Source organism: Musa acuminata, chromosome BXJ1-6 (genome assembly GCF_036884655.1).
Source record: "Musa acuminata AAA Group cultivar baxijiao chromosome BXJ1-6, Cavendish_Baxijiao_AAA, whole genome shotgun sequence".
NCBI classification, from domain to species: domain Eukaryota; kingdom Viridiplantae; phylum Streptophyta; class Magnoliopsida; order Zingiberales; family Musaceae; genus Musa; species Musa acuminata.
Genome location: NC_088332.1, coordinates 13,284,253 through 13,309,653, shown reverse-complemented (window position 1 = coordinate 13,309,653; position 25,401 = coordinate 13,284,253). Strand labels below are relative to the sequence as shown.

At 41.8% G+C, this 25,401-nt stretch overlaps 1 protein-coding gene across 1 annotated transcript; it reads right to left on the bottom strand.

Annotated features, from left to right (window-relative positions):
* Window positions 1-3,329: 3,329 nt before the first annotated feature.
* LOC103987972 (chalcone synthase 2) lies at window positions 3,330-5,050 on the bottom strand. Its single transcript, XM_009406457.3, has 2 exons — window positions 4,758-5,050; window positions 3,330-4,464 (listed from the first exon to the last, which is right to left on the bottom strand). Exons 1-2 carry the CDS (start codon window positions 4,933-4,935, stop codon window positions 3,464-3,466), a joined length of 1,179 nt encoding a protein of 392 aa, XP_009404732.2. The 5' UTR covers window positions 4,936-5,050; the 3' UTR covers window positions 3,330-3,463.
* Between the last annotated feature and the right edge of the window lie 20,351 nt (window positions 5,051-25,401).

Here is a 25,401-nt window from a genome sequence, read left to right as displayed (position 1 = left end):
GACAAGCTAAATCAAATAGAAAGTGACTAGGATCAACAGAACTTCTGTTTTATTCCTCTCTGATTTAGTAGCATAAATGTACTTGCAATGCAAATTGGCATGCCCAGAATGCTTGAATCAACAGCTAATTAATTGAAATTTCAACCAGTTCTGGGCTAGGGCAGATATGCACACAGTGAGATGGATTGCAAGATAATGGACAGAAATGAGAGATGTACTTTCTAATGCATTTTTATGCCTTCATGAACATATCCTTGAATATACTACAATAAGAATGATGTGGTATCCTTCTGTTCATCTGATCGCAATTAGGAGTGTGTAGTTGAACAAAAATTAATCTTGCACATAATGCAATAGATTCTCTCTAGTCTGTTTAGGATTGCTCATCATCAAATATCTAGACAACAACTAGGTGTCCACATCAAATATCACTATTGTTTTCTATAACATGTACATTAGCATTGAGGAAAACATCGACTTGTTCCCTTGGTCATTTTTCCAATTGATGTATCTTGTTATGTTGGTTCAAACATTACAGCATATAAAGATACTTATGTTTTTTAATGTTTTAATTCAAACATGGAAGTTTATAAAGATTCATGGAAGCTAAAGTGATAGCATTATGTTCTCCGTTGCACATTGCATCATCATGAAATCTGAATCACGAAATCAACTTTAAACAGGCTTTCAACAGAAACGAAATCAACACCCGATAGCTTTCTGTGATAAAGAAAAAGAATCCAAAACCTCCAACGAAAACCCTGGATTCCAAAAGTGTACCAGGGATAAGAAGACCACGACATCGAAATCTCTCGACGCCTCGAAAAGATGCTTCTTTGGATATCGATCGACGAAAAGATTGCACCTTTTTTGGAATTCTGAAGCACGAATCCAGTGGTTGAGGAATTCCGTCGAACAGGTGGTGCTGATTCATGGAACCGACCAGTGTATGAAACCCAACCGCACGGGCCTCCTGGTGTCTGGTGTGGAGGGACGCCTTGTTTGCTCCTCCTTCCTGCAACAGCTGCCGGTGGTGGTGGTGAAGAAGCTGAAGAGGAGATCGGAAAGATGAAGAGGCGTTGAGCAGCACTGGAGAGTTGGATAAAATCTTGGAGCTCTATTAGTGGAAAAGATTTTGCTGTGCATGCCCATAATAGATAAGATATATTTTTTATATATATAATTTTTCATTATTTTACAATCTTTTTTTATTTTTAAATTATTTTATTTTATAAATAAACATAAATATCTTTCTCTTCCTTTCTTTTTAAACATAAACATAAACATTTTCACCATAAAAATAAACATAAACATAAATATTTTATAAATATCTTTCTCATTCGATAAATTTTTACTAAAAGGATTCAAAACTTTTTTCAACAAATCTTTGAAAGTGCCAACTAATTTTAATTGTCGATAATAGGATTATGATTTCAAATCCATGTTTTCACCATTATTATTATTTTATTTGTTCGCTGACAAGAATCATGAAAGCTTGAGATGGTTAGAAATAAGCACGTAAAGAAATAAACTATATGGTGTAAAACCAAATAAAAATGTTGTACTACTTAAATATTTTTAATTAAACACTGAGTGAAATGAAAAGGATAGATTGTATAGGGCACAATTTGGTAGCACTCTCGCTGTTGCCCGATCGCAGCCACCTCAACGCCAATGAAAAGTTTCAAAGTTGGTGTGGCACACCACGTCAATACAACGCCGTCCTGCGAAGAGTGGAATAGCGTCGCTCGAGTACGATGTCGTCCCGCGAAGAGTGGAATGGCGCCACTCGGGTATGACGACGGTGCCGCTCGAATATAACATCGTCCCACAAAGGGTAGAATGACGCCGTTCGAGCATGACAACAACACCGCTCGAGTACGATGTCGCCCTGCGGAGGTTAGAATGACGCTGCTAGAGTACGACGTCATCTCGCAAAGAGTGGAATGACGTCGCTCAGGTGTGACGACGCTGTCGCCGCAAAGAATGGAATGGCGTCGCTCGAGTATGCCTCTGCCCGACAAAGGCAAGGATAGCTCCACTTAGGTGCGACGCCGCACAGGACAACAGGTGTCAGCGTGAAAGGCATGGGTTCACCGCTTAAGAGGGCGGCGACCATTAAGAGACTGGAAACAATCAAACCTCATAGGTAGGCATAAAAGCCCATCGCTTGGCCAACACGGGGGAGGCTTTTTTACTCATGCATTCTACTCTCACTTATTTAATGAAAAGCTAACTTAAATATCGGAGGGATCGGATCGGGAAACTTCCCTCCTGACCTCGACCTATGTGCAGGAGCCCGACGACAGAAAAGGCCACCCTCGGGATACAAGATTTCAACCCAACCCGACGCACGAGCGGAGACACGGAAGACCTTGCGCATCGAGGACCTTGAGACAAAGGGTTGCACCGGACACGAGATGATCGACGGTAGCTTCTGAGACCCGAGTGCTATACCAGATGACCTTACATATTTGGAATAGACTTCAGCTGTGCTGACTCCCCGGCCACGACATAAAGAGATCCTATCATATACTGGATATATTCTAAATTTGATGATCAATAATTTTCAAGTTAAGTTGTTAAGGAAAGAAGAGTGTTCTAATATTTCTACTTCACCGTTTTTCCATCGCAATAAGATAAGCCACGCTGGTTCATTCCCCACGTTTAGGTAGTTCGGTGGCCACCTTTTCTCCCCACATAATCATTATCATGAATTAATTTTTACTTATTCTCGATAATTACTAAAGCATACTGTAAAATATCTCATTTAGGTTACTAAGAATATTTAATATAACACTAGTTATTAAATTTTAATTCAATAGGTCGAACAATAAGCATATATAATAATACCATTATATTATTATTATTTTCATTATATTCGAGGGTGTATATGACGTTCAGTCCGAATGTCTCAATAGAAATATCATATTAGGCATATTGATATAGATTTTTGATCTATAAACATCAATTATCACATTAATTATAATCTATGCTTATAAATTATGATTATAATTAAAGTTTTGATAGGTAGGTATACCACACTAAGCTCGCAGCTCCAATTAACACGTCGATCGAAGCACGTGCCGACCGAGAGGACCAGCCGCCACGTAGTTGTCACCGTATCGTCTGACTCGACTGCGAGTGACATGCAGTGAATTGATTACGTCCTCATGGCAGTATTTGCTTAGCCCATTTATGTGCTTATGTAAGCTGCCACGTGGTCAATACTAGAAGATGGGTTCAACCCATGTCGACCGTTGCCGTGCAATGCGTCGGCTTGGAATGGTCGGACAACAAAGTATAACGAGAAGAGATGTGTAAGCGCCACGAAACATGCACAGACGAGTACATTTATTTATGTGTATATAGATAGATACATTACGTCATAGCATGAAGGAGAGATTCCCGTGACAGCAGCGGGAAAAGCTAGCTTGGATGCATGGCAGGCTCTCTCGTCCTTTCATCGGGCGGCAATGGGGATGCTGTGCAAGACTACCGTCTCCACCGTCAGCCCCGGGCCGAACCCGAAGAGCACCCCCCACTCCAGCCCCTCCCCGGTGGTCGCCTTTCCGTCCTCGGCGGATCGCTTCCTCATCTCGTCGAGGATGAAGAGCACGCATGCGCTGGACATGTTCCCGTACTCGCTCAGCACCTGCCGCGTCGCCTTCATCTTCTCCTTCTCAAGGCCCAGCTTGGCCTCTACCTGGTCGAGGATCGCTGGTCCGCCGGGGTGCACGATCCAGAACATGGAGTTCCAGTCGCTGATACCCAGCGGCTTGAACGCCTCCACTAGGCTCCTCTCGATGTTCTTGGAGATGAGGCCGGGCACGTCCTTGAGCAGGTGGAAGGTGAGGCCGACCTCCAGCAGGTGGCCGTCGATGGCGCCTTCGGAGTCGGGGAGGATGGTCTGGCTGGCGGAGACGAGCTGGAAAATAGGGCGCTCCGTGACGGGGTCTGGGTCGGCGCCGACGATGATGGCGGCGGCGCCGTCGCCGAACAGAGCCTGCCCCACGAGGCTGTCGAGGTGAGACTCCGAGGGCCCGCGGAAGGTGACAGCAGTGATCTCGGAGCAGACCACGAGCACCCGGGCGCCGCGGCTGTTCTCCGCCAGGTCCTTGGCCAGGCGGAGCACCGTGCCGCCCGCGAAACAGCCCTGCTGGTACATCATGAACCGGTTGACGGATGGGCGGAGGCCGAGGAGCTTGGTGAGCTGGTAGTCGGCCCCGGGCATGTCGACCCCGCTGGTGGTGCAGAAGACCAGGTGGGTGATCTTGGACTTGGGCTGCCCCCACTCCTTGATGGCGTTGGCTGCCGCCTCCTTCCCGAGCTTCGGCACCTCCACCACCACGATGTCCTGGCGGGCGTCCAGCGACGGCGCCATGTACGCGCACATGTTAGGGTTCTCTTGCAGGATCTCCTCGTTGAGGTGCATGTAACGTTTGCGGATCATAGACTTGTCACCTGAACAACCATGCAGTCAAAAGACACGAAACCAGGTCACTTGCATCAGCATGCGTGCGATACAAAGATCACAACCACACGCCTTTACCTCCGTCCTTCTTCCTAGCTAGTTTCAGAGAAGAAGAACAGTCTCTAGATGTATGTCTTTTGTTCTCAGGAAATAGTAGTTTTCTTTTTCTTAAGGCTTTTGTCATCTTCTATGTTCATAGAAATGACAAAAGCAGCTTTAATCAAGCAATGGTACTTTAGATAGTAAAGAGATCAATAGTACAAAGAGAAATAGGAGCACCCACACATCCTCTTAAACTTCTCCTTGAGCTCAGTGAGGTGCTCGCTCTTGGTGATGCGGAAGTAGTAGTCCGGGTAGTCGGCCTGGTACACGACGTTGGCAGGGGTGGCGGTGCCGATGGCGAGCACCGTGGCAGGCCCCTCGGCCCTCTGCGAACGTCTGATCTCCTGCACCTTGGCCATGGATGTTCCTGCGCTCGCTACCCTCACCGACAGCCACAAGCGAGCTGCAGCAGCAGTAGCGAGTAGTAGCTCAAGGTGTAGCGCTGGTTAGTCCTGCAGATGATACGGTGCGGCGACGGATGGAGCCGGGAGATTTATAGTCGGGGCACGTCGAATGGAGACGGACAGATGAGAAGCCACGAGAAGCAGGGAAAGTTTGGTGGGAGACGTGGCACATTGCATGTTAGAGCTAGCCCCAGGATATTTACCAAAGGATAATTTTGGCAACACAACAAAGACAATAAAGCGGAAATAATAAAAGCGACAAGAACAAACAAAACACCAGAACACCAGATATACGTGGTTCGGTCAAATGACTTTGACCTACATCCACGGAAGAAAGAGGAGCAAACTACTATTATAAAAGAGGGACACTTACAAATGCCTTAGGAAATGTTCCTAGGCCATAAAACACCTTCAGCTTCCTAAACAAGAAGACTTCAAACCATAAGCAGGTTTTCTTATGATGCCTGCTGTACTTCTTGTGGTATCTGTGATACTTCTCGTGGTGTGTCTAACATCAAAGCTCAGGCCCTTATTTATAGTTCCAAGACGAGACAACAAGTCTGATTTTCCCGATGTGGGACTATGGGACTTGCCAAACTAACAAATCTCCACCTTGGCATGTCCCAACAAAACTTGCTCCACCTTCTTCACAAAAGCCCCAACGGGCAATCACCAACAATGAACACCAACCAAGTCCAAGCACTGCTTGAACTTGTAAACCGGAAGAGGCTTCGTAAATATATCAGTTGGATTGTCCTTCGTATGAATTTTCTGAACAAGGACTTTTCCTTCAGCAATCAACCACTTAGCGGAATTATCACAAGAAACTGCATCTGAATAGGAAGTAGGCTCACCAACTTCACTTGTTTCTTCTGCAACAGACAAAGCATATGCAACCAAATTTGCATACCTTTGTGGTGGTCGAATATTTCTCATATGACGCATATACCATAATTTGGTGATGTCAGAATCAGACAATGATGATGACGAAACTGCAACTGAACTTGTGACAGTAGTTCCCTGCAGAATATACAAGCTACCAGACCTACAAGCTTTCATAACAATAAGAGCACTTCTAGAAACTTTCATAACTCCACCTTCAGCTGTGTATTTACACCCAAGGGCCTCTAGGGTGCCTAAAGAGATGAGATTCTTTTTTAAATCAGGAACATGTCTAACATTAGTGAGCGTCCTCACAATACCATCATGCATTTTAATTCGGATTGTGCCTCTACCAACAACATCACATGCGGCATTATTGCCCATCAAAACAATTCCACCATTACAAGATTCATATGTGGAAAACAAATCCCTATTGGGACACATGTGATAAGAACAACCTGAATCTAAAATCCATTCATTTTTAGACTTTGTCCTGTCATCAGTAGCAAAGAAAATATTTCCAAAATTCTCATCAGATGCTACACTAGCTTCAGCGGATTCAATAGTTTTCTCAACAAATTTTTCCTTTTGCTTTAATTTATTTTTCAATTTAAAGCAATCAGATTTAATGTGCCCCATTTTATGACAATATCTGCATTCCAAATTTCTATGTCTGGATTTAGATCTAGATTTAGATCTACTACTGTCAAATTCTCTTTTATCCATTTTATTTCCTCTACTTTCCCCAGTAATATTCCTGTCTATTTGCTCCTTAGATTTTAGTGCAGATTTAATTTCCTGATACGAAACTGTTTCTTTTCCATAAATCAAAGTATCACGGAAATGCTTAAAAGATTGGGGAAGAGAACACAAGAGCAACAAAGCCTTATCCTCATCATCAATTTTTGCATCTATATTCTCCAAATCCATAACCAAAGAATCAAACTTATCAAGATGCGAGAGTATAGATGTACCTTCAACCATCCGAAGCATATACAGACTCTGCTTCAAGTAGAGACGATTCTCCACTGTCCTCTTCATGTACAAGGCTTTAAGTTTGTCCCACATGCTCTTAGCCGTAGTCTCCGTAGCTACCTCCCGTAAAACCTCATCAGAGAGATTTAGAATGATACTGGATCGGGCCTTCTTATCCATACCCGCAAGATCTTCCTTTGACGTACCATCTGGAATGTTCTCAGCACCCTGAAGTGTCAAATCAACTCCGTCTTGAACCAGAATGGCCTCCATCTTGAGTTGCCACATGCCGAAGTTGACATTTCTGTCGAATTTCTCGACAACAATCTTTGTTATTGTCATCGTTGCCAAAAGATCCCAAAACCAGGCTCTGATACCAGTTTGTTAGAGCTAGCCCCAGGATATTTACCAAAGGATAATTTTGGCAACACAACAAAGACAATAAAGCGGAAATAATAAAAGCGACAAGAACAAACAAAACACCAGAACACCAGATATACGTGGTTCGGTCAAATGACTTTGACCTACATCCACGGAAGAAAGAGGAGCAAACTACTATTATAAAAGAGGGACACTTACAAATGCCTTAGGAAATGTTCCTAGGCCATAAAACACCTTCAGCTTCCTAAACAAGAAGACTTCAAACCATAAGCAGGTTTTCTTATGATGCCTGCTGTACTTCTTGTGGTATCTGTGATACTTCTCGTGGTGTGTCTAACATCAAAGCTCAGGCCCTTATTTATAGTTCCAAGACGAGACAACAAGTCTGATTTTCCCGATGTGGGACTATGGGACTTGCCAAACTAACATTGCACGCCACGCCACCGTCACCCTTCCACCGGCTGAAGTCCGGTGACCCGTGAAAGAAACAACTAACTTCAATTTCTATTGAAAGTAACAATGAATTCATACACATAATTATATAATTATTTAATTAACAATAAATATATAAAAATATATAAATTAAATAAAATGTATATAATTTAAAATTATGATAATATATTATCAAAATATTAAAAGAATCATAAAAACATCCTTTTTAATAGGCAGAGTATCTTCTCGTTCACTTCATGGCCTGCGAGTAGCACGTGCAGAGGCGTTGCGTTCGGGGCCAGCGATGATGGCGTGGCGGCGGATCACCTGAGGAGCCGTCGCTGTCTCCGACCGCAGGTCTTGAGGCAACCAAAGAAACAGGTAGGAGGAGGAGCAGGGAAGGCCGCGGGACCATGACTTGAGGCACGAGTGGTGTTACGAAAGGCCGAACCGCACGTCTCTCTCCGCGCCGCCTTCGTCGGTCCTGCCTTGAGTCGTGGGTATCAATAACGACACGTTGAACTCATCGAATCCTCTGCCGAACAAATCTGAAGATGCGAATCTAGCTGTTGTCACCATCCACATTTTTATCTCAATTTCATATCCGATTTTTCTAAAGTATTCGTCGGTGTCATCACGTTGAGATCAGTGCTCTATATGATTATGTAAAAGACTCTCCAACATCAAAGGTGTTGGTGTCAACAACTTTAAGCCGTAGTTTCAGGGCTAACACGACTGGGTTCGGATCCGAATGATTGGGGATCTTCCTGAGCGACCCTTGAGACTGTTGAGATGGCCGACTGCGGTGGTCCAATTGCGACGGGACAGTCGTTTCCTCTGGAAGGGAACTCCTCGCCCGGGCACATGGTTGGAGGCGCTCCGTCTTTGTCCTTGCACATAGGTCGGGTCGGGAGGCTCGACCCAACCCCTTCGACGATCAAGTCAGTTGATAGTCACAGGAGGTTTTTTGCCCTCCTCCACCCTCGAGTTGAACGCGAGGGTTTTTATAGGAAAGTTTACTATTTTCTGATGTGCCCACTTGCAGGGGGCAGGCTCGTACTTTCGATAGCGTCCGACACCAACGTGGGCATTGCGTGAAGAACCTGGCTTACGCAAGATGTGGCGTGCCCCGATCGTCGTCCTGTTCTGCCTCGGTCAGGCGCATCAAGTCAAACCGAGGCGCGGATCATTATCTTGGAGGAGCTGACGTCAACGCACTGTCACGGACAAACTTCTAAACAAGATGTTGGATGTAATTCTTATGTGTGTCCGTGTCTTTTGGCATGTTCATGCCTTGTACAACATGTAGAGGGGCGGCCGAAGGCTTAATAGTCTCATTTTAGTTGGGTTGGTGGCCTCTTTAGGCCTGTAAATAAAGGTTGTGTCATGTGGACACACGCAAGAGCTTTTCGGTCTGTAATGGACCATTTCACCCTTTGTTGTGCCACTGTTCAGAGCTTGTAAAGTCTGTTTGTAATTTGCATTGTCTATGAAGTGTTTTTCAGATATGTTTGCTTGTGGATCCCGATTGTGGCGTTCTTTCTAACCCGTTCTCTCTTTTGTTGGTCCTAAGGGACAATAGGAGGCTTCGGGGAGGCTGACCTTTGCGGACGGACACGCAAGGGTGCCGCACGACTTAGGCAAAACCAGCTAAGTTCGTGACAGATGGTATCAGAGCGGGACAAGCACTCATAGAAACACTTGACATGCAAACGTGGGGGACCTAGCGGGGCTGCGTTGAGGGCAGTCAACAACGCGCGACCGTTTGAGGGAAAACGGGCATGGAGATGTAGGGAAAAGAGTCGCTCAGAGGAGCGAGCGTCTAACATTGGCATTCAAAGGAATGACCAACCCTTCGCGCAAGAGGCACCACGAGAACAGGCAAGCTTGGAAGAATGCGGAGCGCACAAAGGTTGGGATGGCTGAGTTTGAGCTACGGCTCAACGTTGACAACTATACTTGATGGTGCTCAAGGCAAGCGAGGCGCTTGGCAAAGGATGAGACCATGCAAAGTGGAATGAGTTGCTTAGCGACCGAAAGAGTTGTGCAAAGCTCAAAGAGGTGAGGGGAATTGCTAACTTAAAGAATTCGGTACTTATGCATGGGCTTGCATGCGGACGATGGAATGTTCATGGCCATCCCAAGGCGGTTGAGACTCGGCGCCATGGAGCATTGAAACTTTCTCTTCGGCATGCGAAGGATACGTCCGGAGGAGGCTGAAGTGTGCAACGAGTTCAGCATGTTGCTAGGCCTTGAGGGGTGCAGCGGTGGCTGTATTGACGTGGAGGCGCAATCTAGCAAGTGCGTTTGCAAGAGGCAGAACAATGCATAGTTTGTTCAGTAGATCAGAGTAGTCCAAGGGGATGGTGGTCTCCGAAACGAACAGAGATGTTGCTCCAACGGGATAGTTATCCAGGAGGGATAAGTCTCGGCTCTCCAGAGGGAGAATCATGTGAGACAGACTTCACATGTTGAGGAGGAGTACCTCACAAACAACAACTCCACGAAGCTCAATGGACCGAGCAAGCAGCGAGGAGTTGTCGCATGATCTCGCTCGAGAGAATGCATTGGTGGATGCATTGCGAGATCTGTTAGGATCGAGAGCACTAAGAGGGGGGGGGGGGGGGGGGGGGGTGAATTAGTGCAGCGGAAATCTTACAGCGATTAAAAACCAAAAGCTGCGTTCGTTCAATAAAAACAGTTATGATGCAAAAGCTAATTCTCAGTTTGTATCTAAGTGCAGTTTGCGTCTAAGCGCAGATTGCGTCTAAGCACAGTTTGCGTCTAAGCGCAGTTTGCGTCTAAGTGCAGATTTACGTCTAAACTCAGATTTACGTCTAAACTCAGATTTACGTCTAAACGCAGTTTTACGTCTAAACGCAGATTTACGTCTAAACGCAGATTTACGTCTAAACGCAGTTTTACGTCTAGACGCAGATTTACGTCTAAACTTTGAAACTCGTTTGTATACTCGCAGAAGGCAGTATGCAGTTGAAATCAAGACGTAAACGTGAACTGAGATCTGATGATTGTGAGAGGAAAGCCGATTTACGTCTAAATGTTGAAACTCGTTCGTAAAATTGTAGAGGACAGTTTGCAGTTATCAATAGAATCAAAATGTAGGTGTAAACTGCAAAGAAACTTGTTCGTAAAAGCGCAGAAGACAGTTCTGCAGAATCAAACGTAAACGTAAACTGTAAAGTACGAAAAACTCAAATTTACGTCTGAATGCAGATTCGGAAGAACAGCACTTAGAACTTGTTCGTGAAAGCGCAGAGAGCAGTAGTAATGAAGGAGGTTTGCAGTAATGATAACGTGCTCAAAAATAAACGCAAACCAGAGATTTAGAGTGGTTCGGTCAGTCTTGACCTACTCCACTTTTGGCTTCCTCCACCGACGAGGTCACCGACGTCAACTAGGGGCCTTCCTTCAATAGGCGAAGGCCAAACTGCCCTTTTACAGTTTCTCTCCTTTTGACAGGCTCAGGAGACAACCTTTACAGACCTTTCTCTCCTCACTTTACAACTGAAAACTTGAAGAACAGAAGGAGGAGACTTAAAGGCTTTACAACACTTTTGAGCTCTTAGAATCACAGAAAAGATCAAGATTTCGGTGTAGGTCTGTATCTTTTCAGTGCTGAATGGGTGGGGTATTTATAGGCCCCAACCCAATTCAAATTTCGAGCTCAAAACGATCAAATCCCGGAATTCCGGGATCAGGCGGTTGCACCTCTTGACTGGAGAGGTTGCACCGCCTGGCAGAGCTCGAAGACCGAGCTCAGGCGGTGCCACCTCTCTGTCAGGGAGGTTGCACCGCCCAGTCTAGCTCGAAGACTGAGCTCAAGCGGTGCCACCTCTCGAAGACTGAGCTCAAGCGGTGCCACCTCTCTGTCAGGGAGGTTGCACCGCCCAGTCTAGCTCGAAGACTGAGCTCAGGCGGTGCCACCTCTCTGTCAGGGAGGTTGCACCGCCCAGTCTAGCTCGAAGACTGAGCTCAGGCGGTGCCACCTCCCGGCTGGGGAGGTTGCACCGCCCAGTCTCGCTGGAAAGCCTAGCCCAGGCGGTGCCACCTCCTGGCCTAGGCGGTTGCACCTCCTGGTGCAATCAGGGTCCGAATGGTTCATTCTATTCGGCCCAATTTCAGTCTTTCAGGGGCCCAATTGCCCCAAGATTAAGCCAATGGGATCACCTCCCATTTTCCAACTTAATCAACGTGCTAACTACGATTAAATCTAAGACAACTTCTGCAGCTTTGCTTCGGTGCGTCAATCGCTCCTTCCGGCGAGTTTCCGGCGAACTTCCGTCGATCATCCGATGAACCCTCGGTGATGCTCCTGCGGACTTCCGGCAAACTCCTGGACTTTGCGACGATCCACTTGGCAAGTTCCGACGAGCTTCGCTTGGCAAGCTTCTGGACTTCTCGGATCTGTTCTCGTAGAACCTCCGACGACCGTCCGAACTTCCGTCGAACTCTCGAACTCCCAACGTGATCATGAACTTGACTCCGGCGCAACTCCTGCTGCTTGTCTATCTTTTATCGTAGTTAATCCTGCACACTTAAAACAAAACTTCGATCGAGACAATTAATCCTAAGCGATTAACCAAGTTGTCCGGCATGTCATTGGTCCCTCGACGCTTCGTCCGATTCTTCGGCGCATCGTCATTTCCTGCGGCCTATTGCCCAATCGGCCAGTTGGCTCCGCAACTCCGATATCCTTGGCACAATACCCGCTCTTCTTGGCCCGATGCCCGAGTCCACGGCCCGAAGCCTTCTGTCGATACGTCGACCGATCCACCGGCCCGACGTCCAATCTTCTGACATGTTCCTCCGGCACAACATGATTTTCCTGCTTTAATTGTCTCATCCTGATCGAGGCATCCTGCGTCACTCAAAACGCAGATTAAATCATAAACATATATCAAGTAGTTTCATCATCAAAATACGAGATTCAACAATCTCCCCCTTTTTGATGATGACAACCACTTGATGACGGAGTTAAACTTAACTCCCGGAGTTTAAACAAACTCCCCCTATCAATATGTCATATTGATAGAAACTCTTAGATTCAAAAATCCAAGCAACATATCATCATAAACGGAGTTAACCTTAACTCCCAGAGTTTAAACAAACTCCCCCTATCAATATACCATATTGATAGAACCTTGAATTCAAGTCATTGCAATATTCATCATGAATACTTGCAACACGTCAACATGAACATATGCATAAACTTATGCATCACATGTCATGTCATCAACATACTTTCATCAACATACTTCTCCCCCTTTGTCATCAACAAAAAGGAGAAGTATCGCAATCAAGTGTTTGTAATATAAGTTCAACTTATTGCATGAAAAACATATTATCAAGTTTTATCATCATGCAGTTTTGAAGCCAAAAAATTTAGCAAATGTTACATCATGCTTAGAATATTCAGGCTATCAAGTTTTAGATATGCAAGTTTTACAGCATACAAGATAGCACTTTTAGAACATGCAAGCTAGCAGTTTTGAGATGTTCAAGAAAGCAACTCTTGCTTCTTGAGATATGCAAATTTGTCAAGTTTTGCTAGATGTGCAAGTTAGCATTTTTGCCTCATGAGATAGGCAAGATAGCACATATGCTTCTTTTGAGATAGCAACTTTTCGCTTCTCTTTAGACTACAAGCTAGCAATTTTTACGATATACGAGTTTCGCAATATACAGGCTAGCAAAAACTTCGAAAGCAAATGCAAGATAACTTTCTTGTGTAGGCTCATGATTATTGCTTCCTATTGTAATGTGCAGGTTGCAAGTCTTGCTTCTTGAGATATTCAAGATAGTGATTTTCAAGAAGACAATTTTTGCTTCTTGAAATAAGCAAGTTAGCAATCAAGTTTTTGCATCTTCTTGACTTGTGCAAGCTAGCTATCTTCCCCTTTGTCATTGTCAAAAAGAAAGGAAGAATACAGTTTTGTAGTTCTTTTTCCTTTTACAACGATTTCAAAATCATGACAAAGGATGAATAATCAAGTTATGAATGTCAAGACAATTTTTCATCATGAATATTTTATCATTCCATAATTGAGATAAACCTTGAATTCAAATCAAAGCAATTTTAATCAAGTTTCATATCATATGCAATACATTACGTAGAAAGCATAAGTATTGCATGCATCATTTTAGCAACAAATCGTAGCATTTCATCACATGACAAGATATCATCAAGTAGAATTATGATGCAAGTTCTTGATATCTTAACATGATGAAAATTCAAATATGGCACTTATAGTATCAATTCATATATTTCTCCCCCTTTATCATCAACAAAAGGAGAAGTAGCTCTAGCTATTTTAAAAGATATGCAAGTTTTTATAACATGAAGCTATATTTTCATCACAACATATATGCACAAAAGCATAGCAAGATTCTTAGGTTCAATCATGGCAATTCAACACTTGCTTCATGTGCAAGATTGCACTTGCTTTTCTTTGCATGTTCTAACTAGCAAAAGCTTTCTCCTCTTTGTTTTTGTCGAAAAGAAGGGAGAAATCAATGGCCAAAATTTTTTAATTATTATACAGGCCATATTACAAAATCTTGTCATGATATCAAGAAAGTTCAAGAAGGACATGATCCATTCAACAAATCCTTTTAATAGGCCAAAGGAATTATATAACCAAGAATCATGATTGAAATATTTCAATATCATAGATCAAGTCATGATTCGTGATTCATCATAAAGCAAATTAATTTTCAGTCATCACATAAGGCATTTAAAGAATTTTTGAAACATAGAAGAATGATTAATTTAAGCATGTAATGTTTCAATCAAAATCAAGTCATGAATACCAATACTTTCATATTGTGAGTATCAATTCATGAATACCAAAAGATATTATTTGTGATTTCAATTTTGCAAGATCATGATTATGATTTAGACATAACTTATTCAAATCAAATCGTCAACTTGAAACTCATAATCAAGTCATTAAAATTAATTTCGAAATTCATAAAATATCATGAAATCAAAAGACAAGTTGCATTTCATTTGAAGAACTCCTTTTTGATAAATGTAGGGAGCATAATGAACGATCTTGATTTATAAAGAGCTTCATGTTATAATTATCAAGATCATGATTTTAATGATTATTCTCTTTAGCAAAGAATCACAAAAGCACTTTATTTTTGCATAAGAAATCTCATTGTATTATGATTTATAAATTCTTTTTCTGCACATGGATCATAGGAGATATGTATGTGAAACAAATCTTTGCAAGCAAAGATACTATCATTCATATTTCAAGATGGAATTTATAAGCAGGAATCATTTCATCAAATCCATTTTAGAAAAAATATTTTTCATAAGTGTATGAGAAAATCCGATTGTTAGGATACCAATTGTTAAGTGAATCCGAAAATGAAATTAGTACTTTCATGCATTCGGATAAGATTTTGCTATAGATTTTCAAGTTCAATTATGAAGATAAAACATGCTCAGGATCATAAAAATTTATGTATCCAAAACATATAATTTCCAACATGTTATAGTGTAAAATCATTATGGCAATTAAGTGTTTTGAACATTGAATCAAGAATGTCCGAAAAATAACATGTTCATGCATTCGAGCACATTTTTGCCATAGTTTTTCAAATATACTCATGAGAATAACACATGCTTATCATCGGCTTAAAATCTCATGCATAAAATTGTTAATCAAAATATTTAATTTCATCATTATGCATTTCTTCAAATCAAACATGATCTTTAATCAAAATCGAGAAATAACAATGGAAATCAACGTAATACACATGATTTCATATTTTCAATCAAGATCATTCTATTTGTTTATCATAAAATATGCAATATTATCATTTTCGAAATTACTTAGTATGATCATAATAATTTTTTTTTTAACATGTAATTTTTAAGAAAATTAATTCTAAACTAAAAGAGAAAAATACATCATGAAAGCATCAAGTAATTTCAAAATAAATTAGGGGGATTTCGATTACCTCATCATTGTAGGCTGTTAAGGCGTAGTTTGCCGTCTTGCTTTTGTTGACTTTTTCTTCTTCGGAGGAGCTCGATTCATCCCAATTTTTGTTCTTCTTCTTGCGTTTAAAGCAAGTAGTTCGATTCTTTTTGCTTTTTAATTTTCGTTTCATTTGTAGTTTAAGTTCACCATCACTTGAGCTTATGCTCGAGTGGTCTTCAAATGTTCTATGTCCCAAATCCTTCCTGTTCTTTGGAAGGTTGTTCTGTTCATCATTGTCCTCATCACTTGAGTCATCGCTCAAGTGGCATTCATTTGTCCAGAGTTCCAAATCCTTCCTGTTCTTTGGAAGGTGATTGTGTTCAACATGTTCATCATGTGCATTGTGCACCATTTCATATGTCATCAATGAACCAATTAGTTCTTCAAGTGGTAAGTTGTTTAGGTTTTTAGCTTCTTGTATTGCAGTTACTTTTGAATCCCACTTCTTAGAAAGAGAACGCAAAATCTTGTTTACGAGTTCAAAATCCGAAAAACATTTTCCAAGAGCTCTTAAACTATTGACGACATCCGTGAAACGGGTGTACATGTCGCCTATAGTCTCGCTTGGTTGCATTCGAAAAAGCTCGAAATCATGCAATAAAAAGTTAACTTTCGAGTCTTTGACACTACTAGTTCCCTCGTGCGTGATTTCAAGTGTTCACCAAATGTCAAAAGCTGTTTCACACGTAGAAATCCGATTGAACTCATTTTTGTCCAAAGCGCAAAATAAGGCATTCATAGCCTTTGCGTTTAAAGAGAAATACTTCTTCTCCAAATCCGACCATTCGTTCGTCGGTTTAGAGGGAAGTTGAAAACTGTTTTCAACGATATTCCATAAATCCAGATTTAGAGAAATCAAGAAAACTCTCATTCGAGTTTTCCAATAAGTGTAGTCCAATCCGTTAAAGAACGGTGGATGAAAGACCGAAAAGCCCTCTTGAAGAGCCATTTCTCTCGGGTGTAAATCCGAAATGAGAAATACCCCGCTCTGATACCAATTGTTAGGATCGAGAGCACTAAGAGGGGGGGGGGGGGGGGGGGGGTGAATTAGTGCAGCGGAAATCTTACAGCGATTAAAAACCAAAAGCTGCGTTCGTTCAATAAAAACAGTTATGATGCAAAAGCTAATTCTCAGTTTGTATCTAAGTGCAGTTTGCGTCTAAGCGCAGATTGCGTCTAAGCACAGTTTGCGTCTAAGCGCAGTTTGCGTCTAAGTGCAGATTTACGTCTAAACTCAGATTTACGTCTAAACTCATATTTACGTCTAAACGCAGTTTTACGTCTAAACGCAGATTTACGTCTAAACGCAGATTTACGTCTAAACGCAGTTTTACGTCTAGACGCAGATTTACGTCTAAACTTTGAAACTCGTTTGTATACTCGCAGAAGGCAGTATGCAGTTGAAATCAAGACGTAAACGTGAACTGAGATCTGATGATTGTGAGAGGAAAGCCGATTTACGTCTAAATGTTGAAACTCATTCGTAAAATTGTAGAGGACAGTTTGCAGTTATCAATAGAATCAAAATGTAGGTGTAAACTGCAAAGAAACTTGTTCGTAAAAGCGCAGAAGACAGTTCTGCAGAATCAAACGTAAACGTAAACTGTAAAGTACGAAAAACTCGAATTTACGTCTGAATGCAGATTCGGAAGAACAGCACTTAGAACTTGTTCGTGAAAGCGTAGAGAGCAGTAGTAATGAAGGAGGTTTGCAGTAATGATAACGTGCTCAAAAATAAACGCAAACCAGAGATTTAGAGTGGTTCGGTCAGTCTTGACCTACTCCACTTTTGGCTTCCTCCACCGACGAGGTCACCGACGTCAACTAGGGGCCTTCCTTCAATAGGCGAAGGCCAAACTGCCCTTTTACAGTTTCTCTCCTTTTGACAGGCTCAGGAGACAACCTTTACAGACCTTTCTCTCCTCACTTTACAACTGAAAACTTGAAAACAGAAGGAGGAGACTTAAAGGCTTTACAACACTTTTGAGCTCTTAGAATCACAGAAAAGATCAAGATTTCGGTGTAGGTTTGTATCTTTTCAGTGCTGAATGGGTGGGGTATTTATAGGCCCCAACCCAATTCAAATTTCGAGCTCAAAACGATCAAATCCCGGAATTCCGGGATCAGGCGGTTGCACCTCTTGACTGGAGAGGTTGCACCGCCTGGCAGAGCTCGAAGACCGAGCTCAGGCGGTGCCACCTCTCTGTCAGGGAGGTTGCACCGCCCAGTCTAGCTCGAAGACTGAGCTCAGGCGGTGCCACCTCTCTGTCAGGGAGGTTGCACCGCCCAGTCTAGCTCGAAGACTGAGCTCAGGCGGTGCCACCTCTCTGTCAGGGAGGTTGCACCGCCCAGTCTAGCTCGAAGACTGAGCTCAGGCGGTGCCACCTCCCGGCTGGGGAGGTTGCACCGCCCAGTCTCGCTGGAAAGCCTAGCCCAGGTGGTGCCACCTCCTGGCCTAGGCGGTTGCACCTCCTGGTGCAATCAGGGTCCGAATGGTTCATTCTATTCGGCCCAATTTCAGTCTTTCAGGGGCCCAATTGCCCCAAGATTAAGCCAATGGGATCACCTCCCATTTTCCAACTTAATCAACGTGCTAACTACGATTAAATCTAAGACAACTTCTGCAGCTTTGCTTCGGTGCGTCAATCGCTCCTTCCGGCGAGTTTCCGGCGAACTTCCGTCGATCATCCGATGAACCCTCGGTGATGCTCCTGCGGACTTCCGGCAAACTCCTGGACTTTGCGACGATCCACTTGGCAAGTTCCGACGAGCTTCGCTTGGCAAGCTTCTGGACTTCTCGGATCTGTTCTCGTAGAACCTCCGACGACCGTCCGAACTTCCGTCGAACTCTCGAACTCCCAACGTGATCATGAACTTGACTCCGGCGCAACTCCTGCTACTTGTCTATCTTTTATCGTAGTTAATCCTGCACACTTAAAACAAAACTTCGATCGAGACAATTAATCCTAAGCGATTAACCAAGTTGTCCGGCATGTCATTGGTCCCTCGACGCTTCGTCCGATTCTTCGGCGCATCGTCCTTTCCTGCGGCCTATTGCCCAATCGGCCAGTTGGCTCCGCAACTCCGATATCCTTGGCACAATACCCGCTCTTCTTGGCCCGATGCCCGAGTCCACGGCCCGAAGCCTTCTGTCGATACGTCGACCGATCCACCGGCCCGACGTCCAATCTTCTGACATGTTCCTCCGGCACAACATGATTTTCCTGCTTTAATTGTCTCATCCTGATCGAGGCATCCTGCGTCACTCAAAACGCAGATTAAATCATAAACATATATCAAGTAGTTTCATCATCAAAATACGAGATTCAACAAGATCAAGTGGGGGGAGCGACCTAAAGCAACTTAAATGAAGGCACACTTGGAGTCGATATAGAGATCAGACTCAAGGGAGGGCTAACCCGTGGAATGGTGGGCACGAGGGCCACCATCGACTCAATGCGAAAACGAGGAGCGGAGCAACTTGGGTGTAACTTGGCGAAGTACCCAAGCCGCATGAAGGGAGCCAGCAGAGAAGTTGGAACATGGAGCAGAAGCACAGTGCTTTCCTTAGACAGAGGTCAAAGACATGAACTCTTGCAGAGGCAAGGGTAGGATCATGTTGTTCCATGGGTCCTTCATTCTGATGGAGCAGACTCATCTTGCATGGTGCCAAAGACGAAGGGAGCTTCTGGGCACATGCACCTTATCTCGGAGGAGCATTTAATGGAGGAACTAAGGCGACTCAATTTGCGGAGGCGAAGTTGGGTTCAGAAGGCCTTAGCACAGGGCAAGAGGACGCAGAGGCAGGTACTCTTGAAGAATATGCCACAGTGTTTCCATTCAAGTTGCCATGAAGGAAGCGGTGCGTAGCGGAGATTGTGCTGGTAGGGGCAGAGGCCTAGGATCCAGACAATGGTGCACAAATTACAGTAAAGTCGGTGGACTTCGGGAGCTACTAGGCGACGGACTGTCCTAGAGCGGTGCTTCATCTATGTGTGACCCAAGAGTGGGTGGATGAAGATCGATTGCCAAGGAGCGAACAAAATCGAAGGTGGAAGAGACCCTGCAATGTATTGGTAGAGGCCACACATGGAGGGTTCACAATTCGAGTTCATCCCACAAGGATCAGAATGCAACAGAGATGTCACCAGGAGGCGACATGGTGCAGCGGATCATGGTGGAACAGTTCGTGGCAATGCGATACACACGACATAGTCCCGTGAGGGATGAGATCATATGGAGGTATGATCGGGAGCTACTGGGAGTTTCGCTTTGGTGAACAATACGAGATAGGAAGGGCTATGGATTCAAGGAGTGAAGGCCATGGTGTAACATCCCCCATTTTTAAAAATTTAGTAAAAGGTTTGTTTGTAAAAATAAGGATTATTTAATAATTATTTTATATTAAATGATATTATATTAAAGGTTTATGGCTAGGGACCTAAGAGTAAATATTAGAAGTTTGATATAATTTATTAAAAGATTCAGATTTAAGTTTAAAAAAAAAAGAAAAAAAAATAGTGGACATGTGTCACTAACTAACATAAGGTTGGTGCCACTTACCTTTGCTCTAAAGATGACACCTAGCCCCTTTCATGCATGCATGACACCTTGCAACTTTTGCATTAGCCAAAACCCAAATAATTAGATGAAGGGTTAAAGAAAACAAACCTGAAGAGTAGCAACCAACATGAGTTTGAGAGAAGAAGAAGAAGAAGAAGAAGAAGAAGAAGAAGAAGAAGAAGAAGAAGAAGAAAAAGAGGAGCTTGAGGTTTTTCATCAATTTTCTCACATTTGGGATTCAAATAATTTTAAGGCAAGTGTTCTAACCTCTTCCTACAGAATTCCTAATCTTTGTTTTCCTTTTAATTCTTCATAATGCAAAAGATTTCAGCTTAGTACCAAACCGTTCTTTCCTTTTGATACAAATCCATGAATCTGAAATTTTTCGGTAATCTGACCTCTATTCAATGTTTCGGTCATAACATTTTGTAATAAACTCTGATTTAGACAAAACCTATTCCATTTGAAAGTAGACTCAAATATCTTTATTTTGACACTAATATTGAATGATTCGGAGTTTAAATGCCTACTAAGACTTCTGTTTCAATTAACCCTATAGATTCTACAAAATAGGGACTGAAATTTCTGACCTTCTGTTACTAAATTGCTCATAACTCTCTAGAGAAAATTCTGAACTAAGCAAAACTTAGTTCTTTGGAAACTAGATTCGTGTATCTTTCTTTTGACACCTAGTTGGAAATTTTGAAGTATGTTTGCCTTCTGAAACTTCTGTTTAAATCGATTCTATCAAGTTTGCAAAACAGGGATGATCATTTCTGACCTTCCTTTACTCTATTTGGTGTAACTTCCTGTTAAGAAATCAAAAAATTATAAATCTGAGTTCATCGGAAAATAGATTGATACAGCTTTCCAATGACACCTATTTTTAGTGATTTAGAGCATATTTGGTCACTCAAACAATTCAGAAACTATACCATTCAAATCTTGTCATAATTGAAAACTTTGTTGGGATTTGCCTATTCAATTTTCATCCTATTGGAAAATTGATTTCTGCTAAATTCTTCTTCAATTGAGCTTTATATTAGTCCTTTGAAGTTCTTGTATTGTTCATCCTGAAATTATTGTATAACTGAAATTTATTATGTAATGCTTTGTTTGCATTTCCTTGTTTGATAAGGCACATGCATATCTTCGTTGTTCCGCATGTGTTTCTGATATGTGTCAATGTTATTGTTCATACTACCCTTTTGTACTCTGGTGTCTTGTGGGATATTGTGAACCTTTGCCAGAAATGGTAAAGGGAGTTATGCTTAGAGCCCGCGATTGCTCTGCCGGCCCCATTGACTTCACTCAGACGTGGGTGGATGGAGCTCCCAGACGTGGGAGACTTATGCTTGGTGGTCATCCAGAAATGGATGAATCACATTATGTATGTGGTCCCACAGCGCCATCTATGCTCATTGATATGATATCCAAAGTTTTGTTTATGAGTTCATATTATGCTTTGGATAAAAATGGAATGCATGCTACATCAAGAATGACATACAAGCTTGTGTTTATTATTCGGTTCACTTGTTATACTTTGAAGTGTTTCGTTTGTCATTATTATGCCCCCAAACACTCTTATACCTTAGGATATGCACCTAAATACTTCATGTGCCATTTGATACATGCCTAAATGCTCCCTTTGCCAATGATATGCTCCAATTACCTTTCCTCGATTGTATGAACAAAACGTGCTTCGAACGAAATGACATCGTAATTCTGCATTCATGATATCCAAAATGCTCCTTACGTCTTTGCTATGCCTTGAAATTCCCATATGTCATCGATATGCTCCTTATGCCAATGATATGCTCCAATTATCTTTCCTCGATTGTATAAACAAAACGTGCTTCGAACGAAATGACATCGTAATTCTGCATTCATGGTATCCAAAATGCTCCTTACGTCTTTATTATGCCTTGAAATTACCATATGTCATCGATATGCTCCTTATGCCAATGATATGCTCCAATTTCCTTTCCTCAATTGTATGAATAAAACGTGCTTCGAATGATATGATATTGTAATTCTGCATTCAAACAAAACATGCTACTATTTCATCCTGTATCTCTGCTTTGTATTTTGATACCTCATTTGTTTGAAAACTGTCCTCTTTGCTATGGATATGTTAGTCATTTGCTGAGCTTTATATGCTCACCCCGTTGCTATATAAATTTTTCAGGATAGCTTATTGCTCACTAAAATGTGTAAATTGGGTTGAGGCAGTGGAAGACTAGAAGATTTTGGGGCAAATATTTTGTACTTGATAGGTTGAGGTTGTATAAGTTCTTTTTGGGTGTAATGAAATATCAATGACAAATCTAGATTGATGTATCTTGTAAATATTTGAAAAGTACCTCTTATGTCAGGATTTTGGAAATGTTAAGTCTAAATTGTGTACTTATATAAATATGTAGTACATGTTGGTTTTGTGATTGCATTAATTGCCGTGCTTATGGATTTATGATATAGTTATGGTTTAGTTAAGTTGAGTTTTGGATTTTAAGAATCATCTAGTGACATGATGTATGATTATAAACTGCACAGGTCTTGTGAATTGTGGATTGTAGAGGTGAATGACTTGAATGTTTTTCTTAGTGACCTCAAATGTGTGATTGGATCCTGGATTGTTTGTTGAATTAAATATTATTAATCTTGAATTAGGTTCACACCTCCTAAATGAGAATTAAATTCGGGGGGGGGGGGGGGGGGGCGTGACAGAGTGGTATCAGAGCATGGTTTGAGGATCACTGAAATATTCAATATGTTGACGTGCAAAATATATTGAGGTCTTGTAAACTATATTGATTGGTGAAAATTAACTTTGATGCATTTTAGGAATCTAGGATGACGAGGACATTTAGTCCTCCTACTTCGTCTGCTTTTGATTAATTATGTGTGATAAAAGGGTTGATCAGGGATATTAAATCAGAGTGGCGCAGCGGAAGCTGTTGTTAAGTGGGAAGTACCAACAAACGTGACAGAAGTTAGAAGCTTCTTGGGCATGACGGGTTATTATAGGAGGTTTGTGGAGGGATTTTCTTGAATCACTCAACCTCTCGCCAAACTCACTCAAAAGAATGTGAAATTTGTATGGGGTAATGATTGTGAGCAAAGTTTTCAAGAGTTAAAAAGGAGATTGACTAGTGCCCCTATTCTCACTATTCCAAGTGGTGATGAGGGATTTATGGTTTACAATGATGCCTCAAGAAAGGGCCTTGGATGTGTTTTGCTGCAAGAAAGGAAAGTGATTGCTTATGCTTCTAGACAACTAAAGAGTTATGAACTGAATTATCCAACTCATGATTTGGAATTGGCAGCAATTGTTTTTGCTCTAAAGATTTGGAGGCATTACTTGTATGGACGAACATTTGAAATCTTTACTGATCATAAGAGTTTAAAGTATATTTTTACTCAAAAAGAGTTAAACATGAGACAGCGGAGATGGATAGAACTTTTAAAGGATTATGATTGTACCATTCGTTATCACCCGGGTAAAGCTAATGTTGTAGCATAGGCCCTTAGTAGAAAATCTACAAGTTTTATAGCGACTTTGGTTGTGAAGCAATGGAAGTTATTAGAAGAGAATTATGATTTGAATGTTGAGAAAAGGGCAAGACTCAATGATATTAATGGCCTCCATCCAAGTGCAATCTGATCTCATTCAACAAATTAAAGGAGGAAAACTACGTGATCGACGCTTGATCCGCTTAAGGAATGAAGTAGAAAAGGGATTGAAACTGAATTTTTGAGTTTCAGAGGATGACCTATTGAGATTAGGGAATAGAATATATGTTTCAAATGACTTAGATATCAAAAATCAAATCCTGAGAGATGGCCATAATTTAAAGTACACCATGCATCCTGGTAGCACTAAGATGTATAGAGATCTCCAAAGTCATTATTGGTGAGAAGGCATGAAGAAAGAGATTGTAATATATGTTTCAAAGTGTTTGACTTGTCAGCAAGTCAAAGCAGAACACCAAAGACCTGGAGGTTTGTTGCAACCTTTAGATATTCCTGAATGGAAATGGGAATGTATTACCATGGACTTTATTTCAGGACTACCATGAACTTCTAGAAAGCATGATGCTATTTGGATTATCATTGATAGGTTAAGGAAATCTGCACATTTCCTATCGATCAATATAACTTATTCTCTTGATAGGCTTGCAGATTTATATATAAATGAAATAGTAAGACTTCATGATGTTCCAAAGGAGATAATCTCTGACAGAGACTCCAGACTTCTATCTAGATTGGCACTAGAGTCAAGTTTAGCACTACTTATCACCCTCAAACTGATGGTCAATCAGAAAGAACCATTCAAACACTTGAGGATTTGCTTCGAGCCTATGTTATGGATTGGAAAGGTGAATGGGATAAAAATATCTCTCTTATTGAGTTCACTTACAATAATAGTTATCATTCAAGTATTCAGATGGCTCCTTATGAAGCTTTATATGGGCGAAAGTGCAGGACGCCTATATGTTGGGAAGAAATTGGCGGCAGAAAGTTATTAGCACCAGAAAAAGTACAAGAGACTACTGAGAAAATTCAACTTATAAGAAAAAGGTTAAAGACTACTTAGAGTCGTCAAAAGAGTTATGCTGATAACATAAGACGAAATATTGAGTTCAAATCGGGGATTTTGTATTCCTAAAGGTCTCCCCTTCTAAAGGCATTGTAAGATTTGGGAAGAAAGGAAAGTTAAGCCCAAGATTTATTGGACCTTTTGAGATTCTTGAGAGGGTTGGTTCTGTCGCTTACAGGATTGCCTTGCCACCATCATTGTGCCATATCCATGATATGTTTCAAATTTCAATGATCAGAAAGTATATACCTGATCCCTCTCATATCATTAAGTATGAGCCGATGGTGATTGATAAAGACTTGTCTTATGTGGAAGAGCCCACTCAGATTGTTGATAAAAAAGAAAAGATCTTGAGGAATTGAGTTATCCCTCTAGTTAAAGTGATCTGGAGATATCATTCTGGAGAGGAAACAACATGGGAGCTTGAGGAAGAAATGATGAAAGCTTATCCTCATCTTTTCGTTGAATGAGGTATGATAAATTTAGAGGACTAAATTTTTTTTTTAAGGAGGGGAGAGTGTAACATCCCCCATTTTTAAAAATTTAGTAAAATGTTTGTTTGTAAAAATA

Coding starts and splice junctions, on each gene's coding strand:
- LOC103987972 (XM_009406457.3), bottom strand. CDS start 4,935: ATGGCCAAGGTGCAGGAGATCAGACGTTCGCAGAGGGCCGAGGGGCCT. Junction 4,465..4,757: donor GGAGAAGTTTAAGAGGATGT/GTGGGTGCTCCT, acceptor ATGGTTGTTCAG/GTGACAAGTCTATGATCCGC.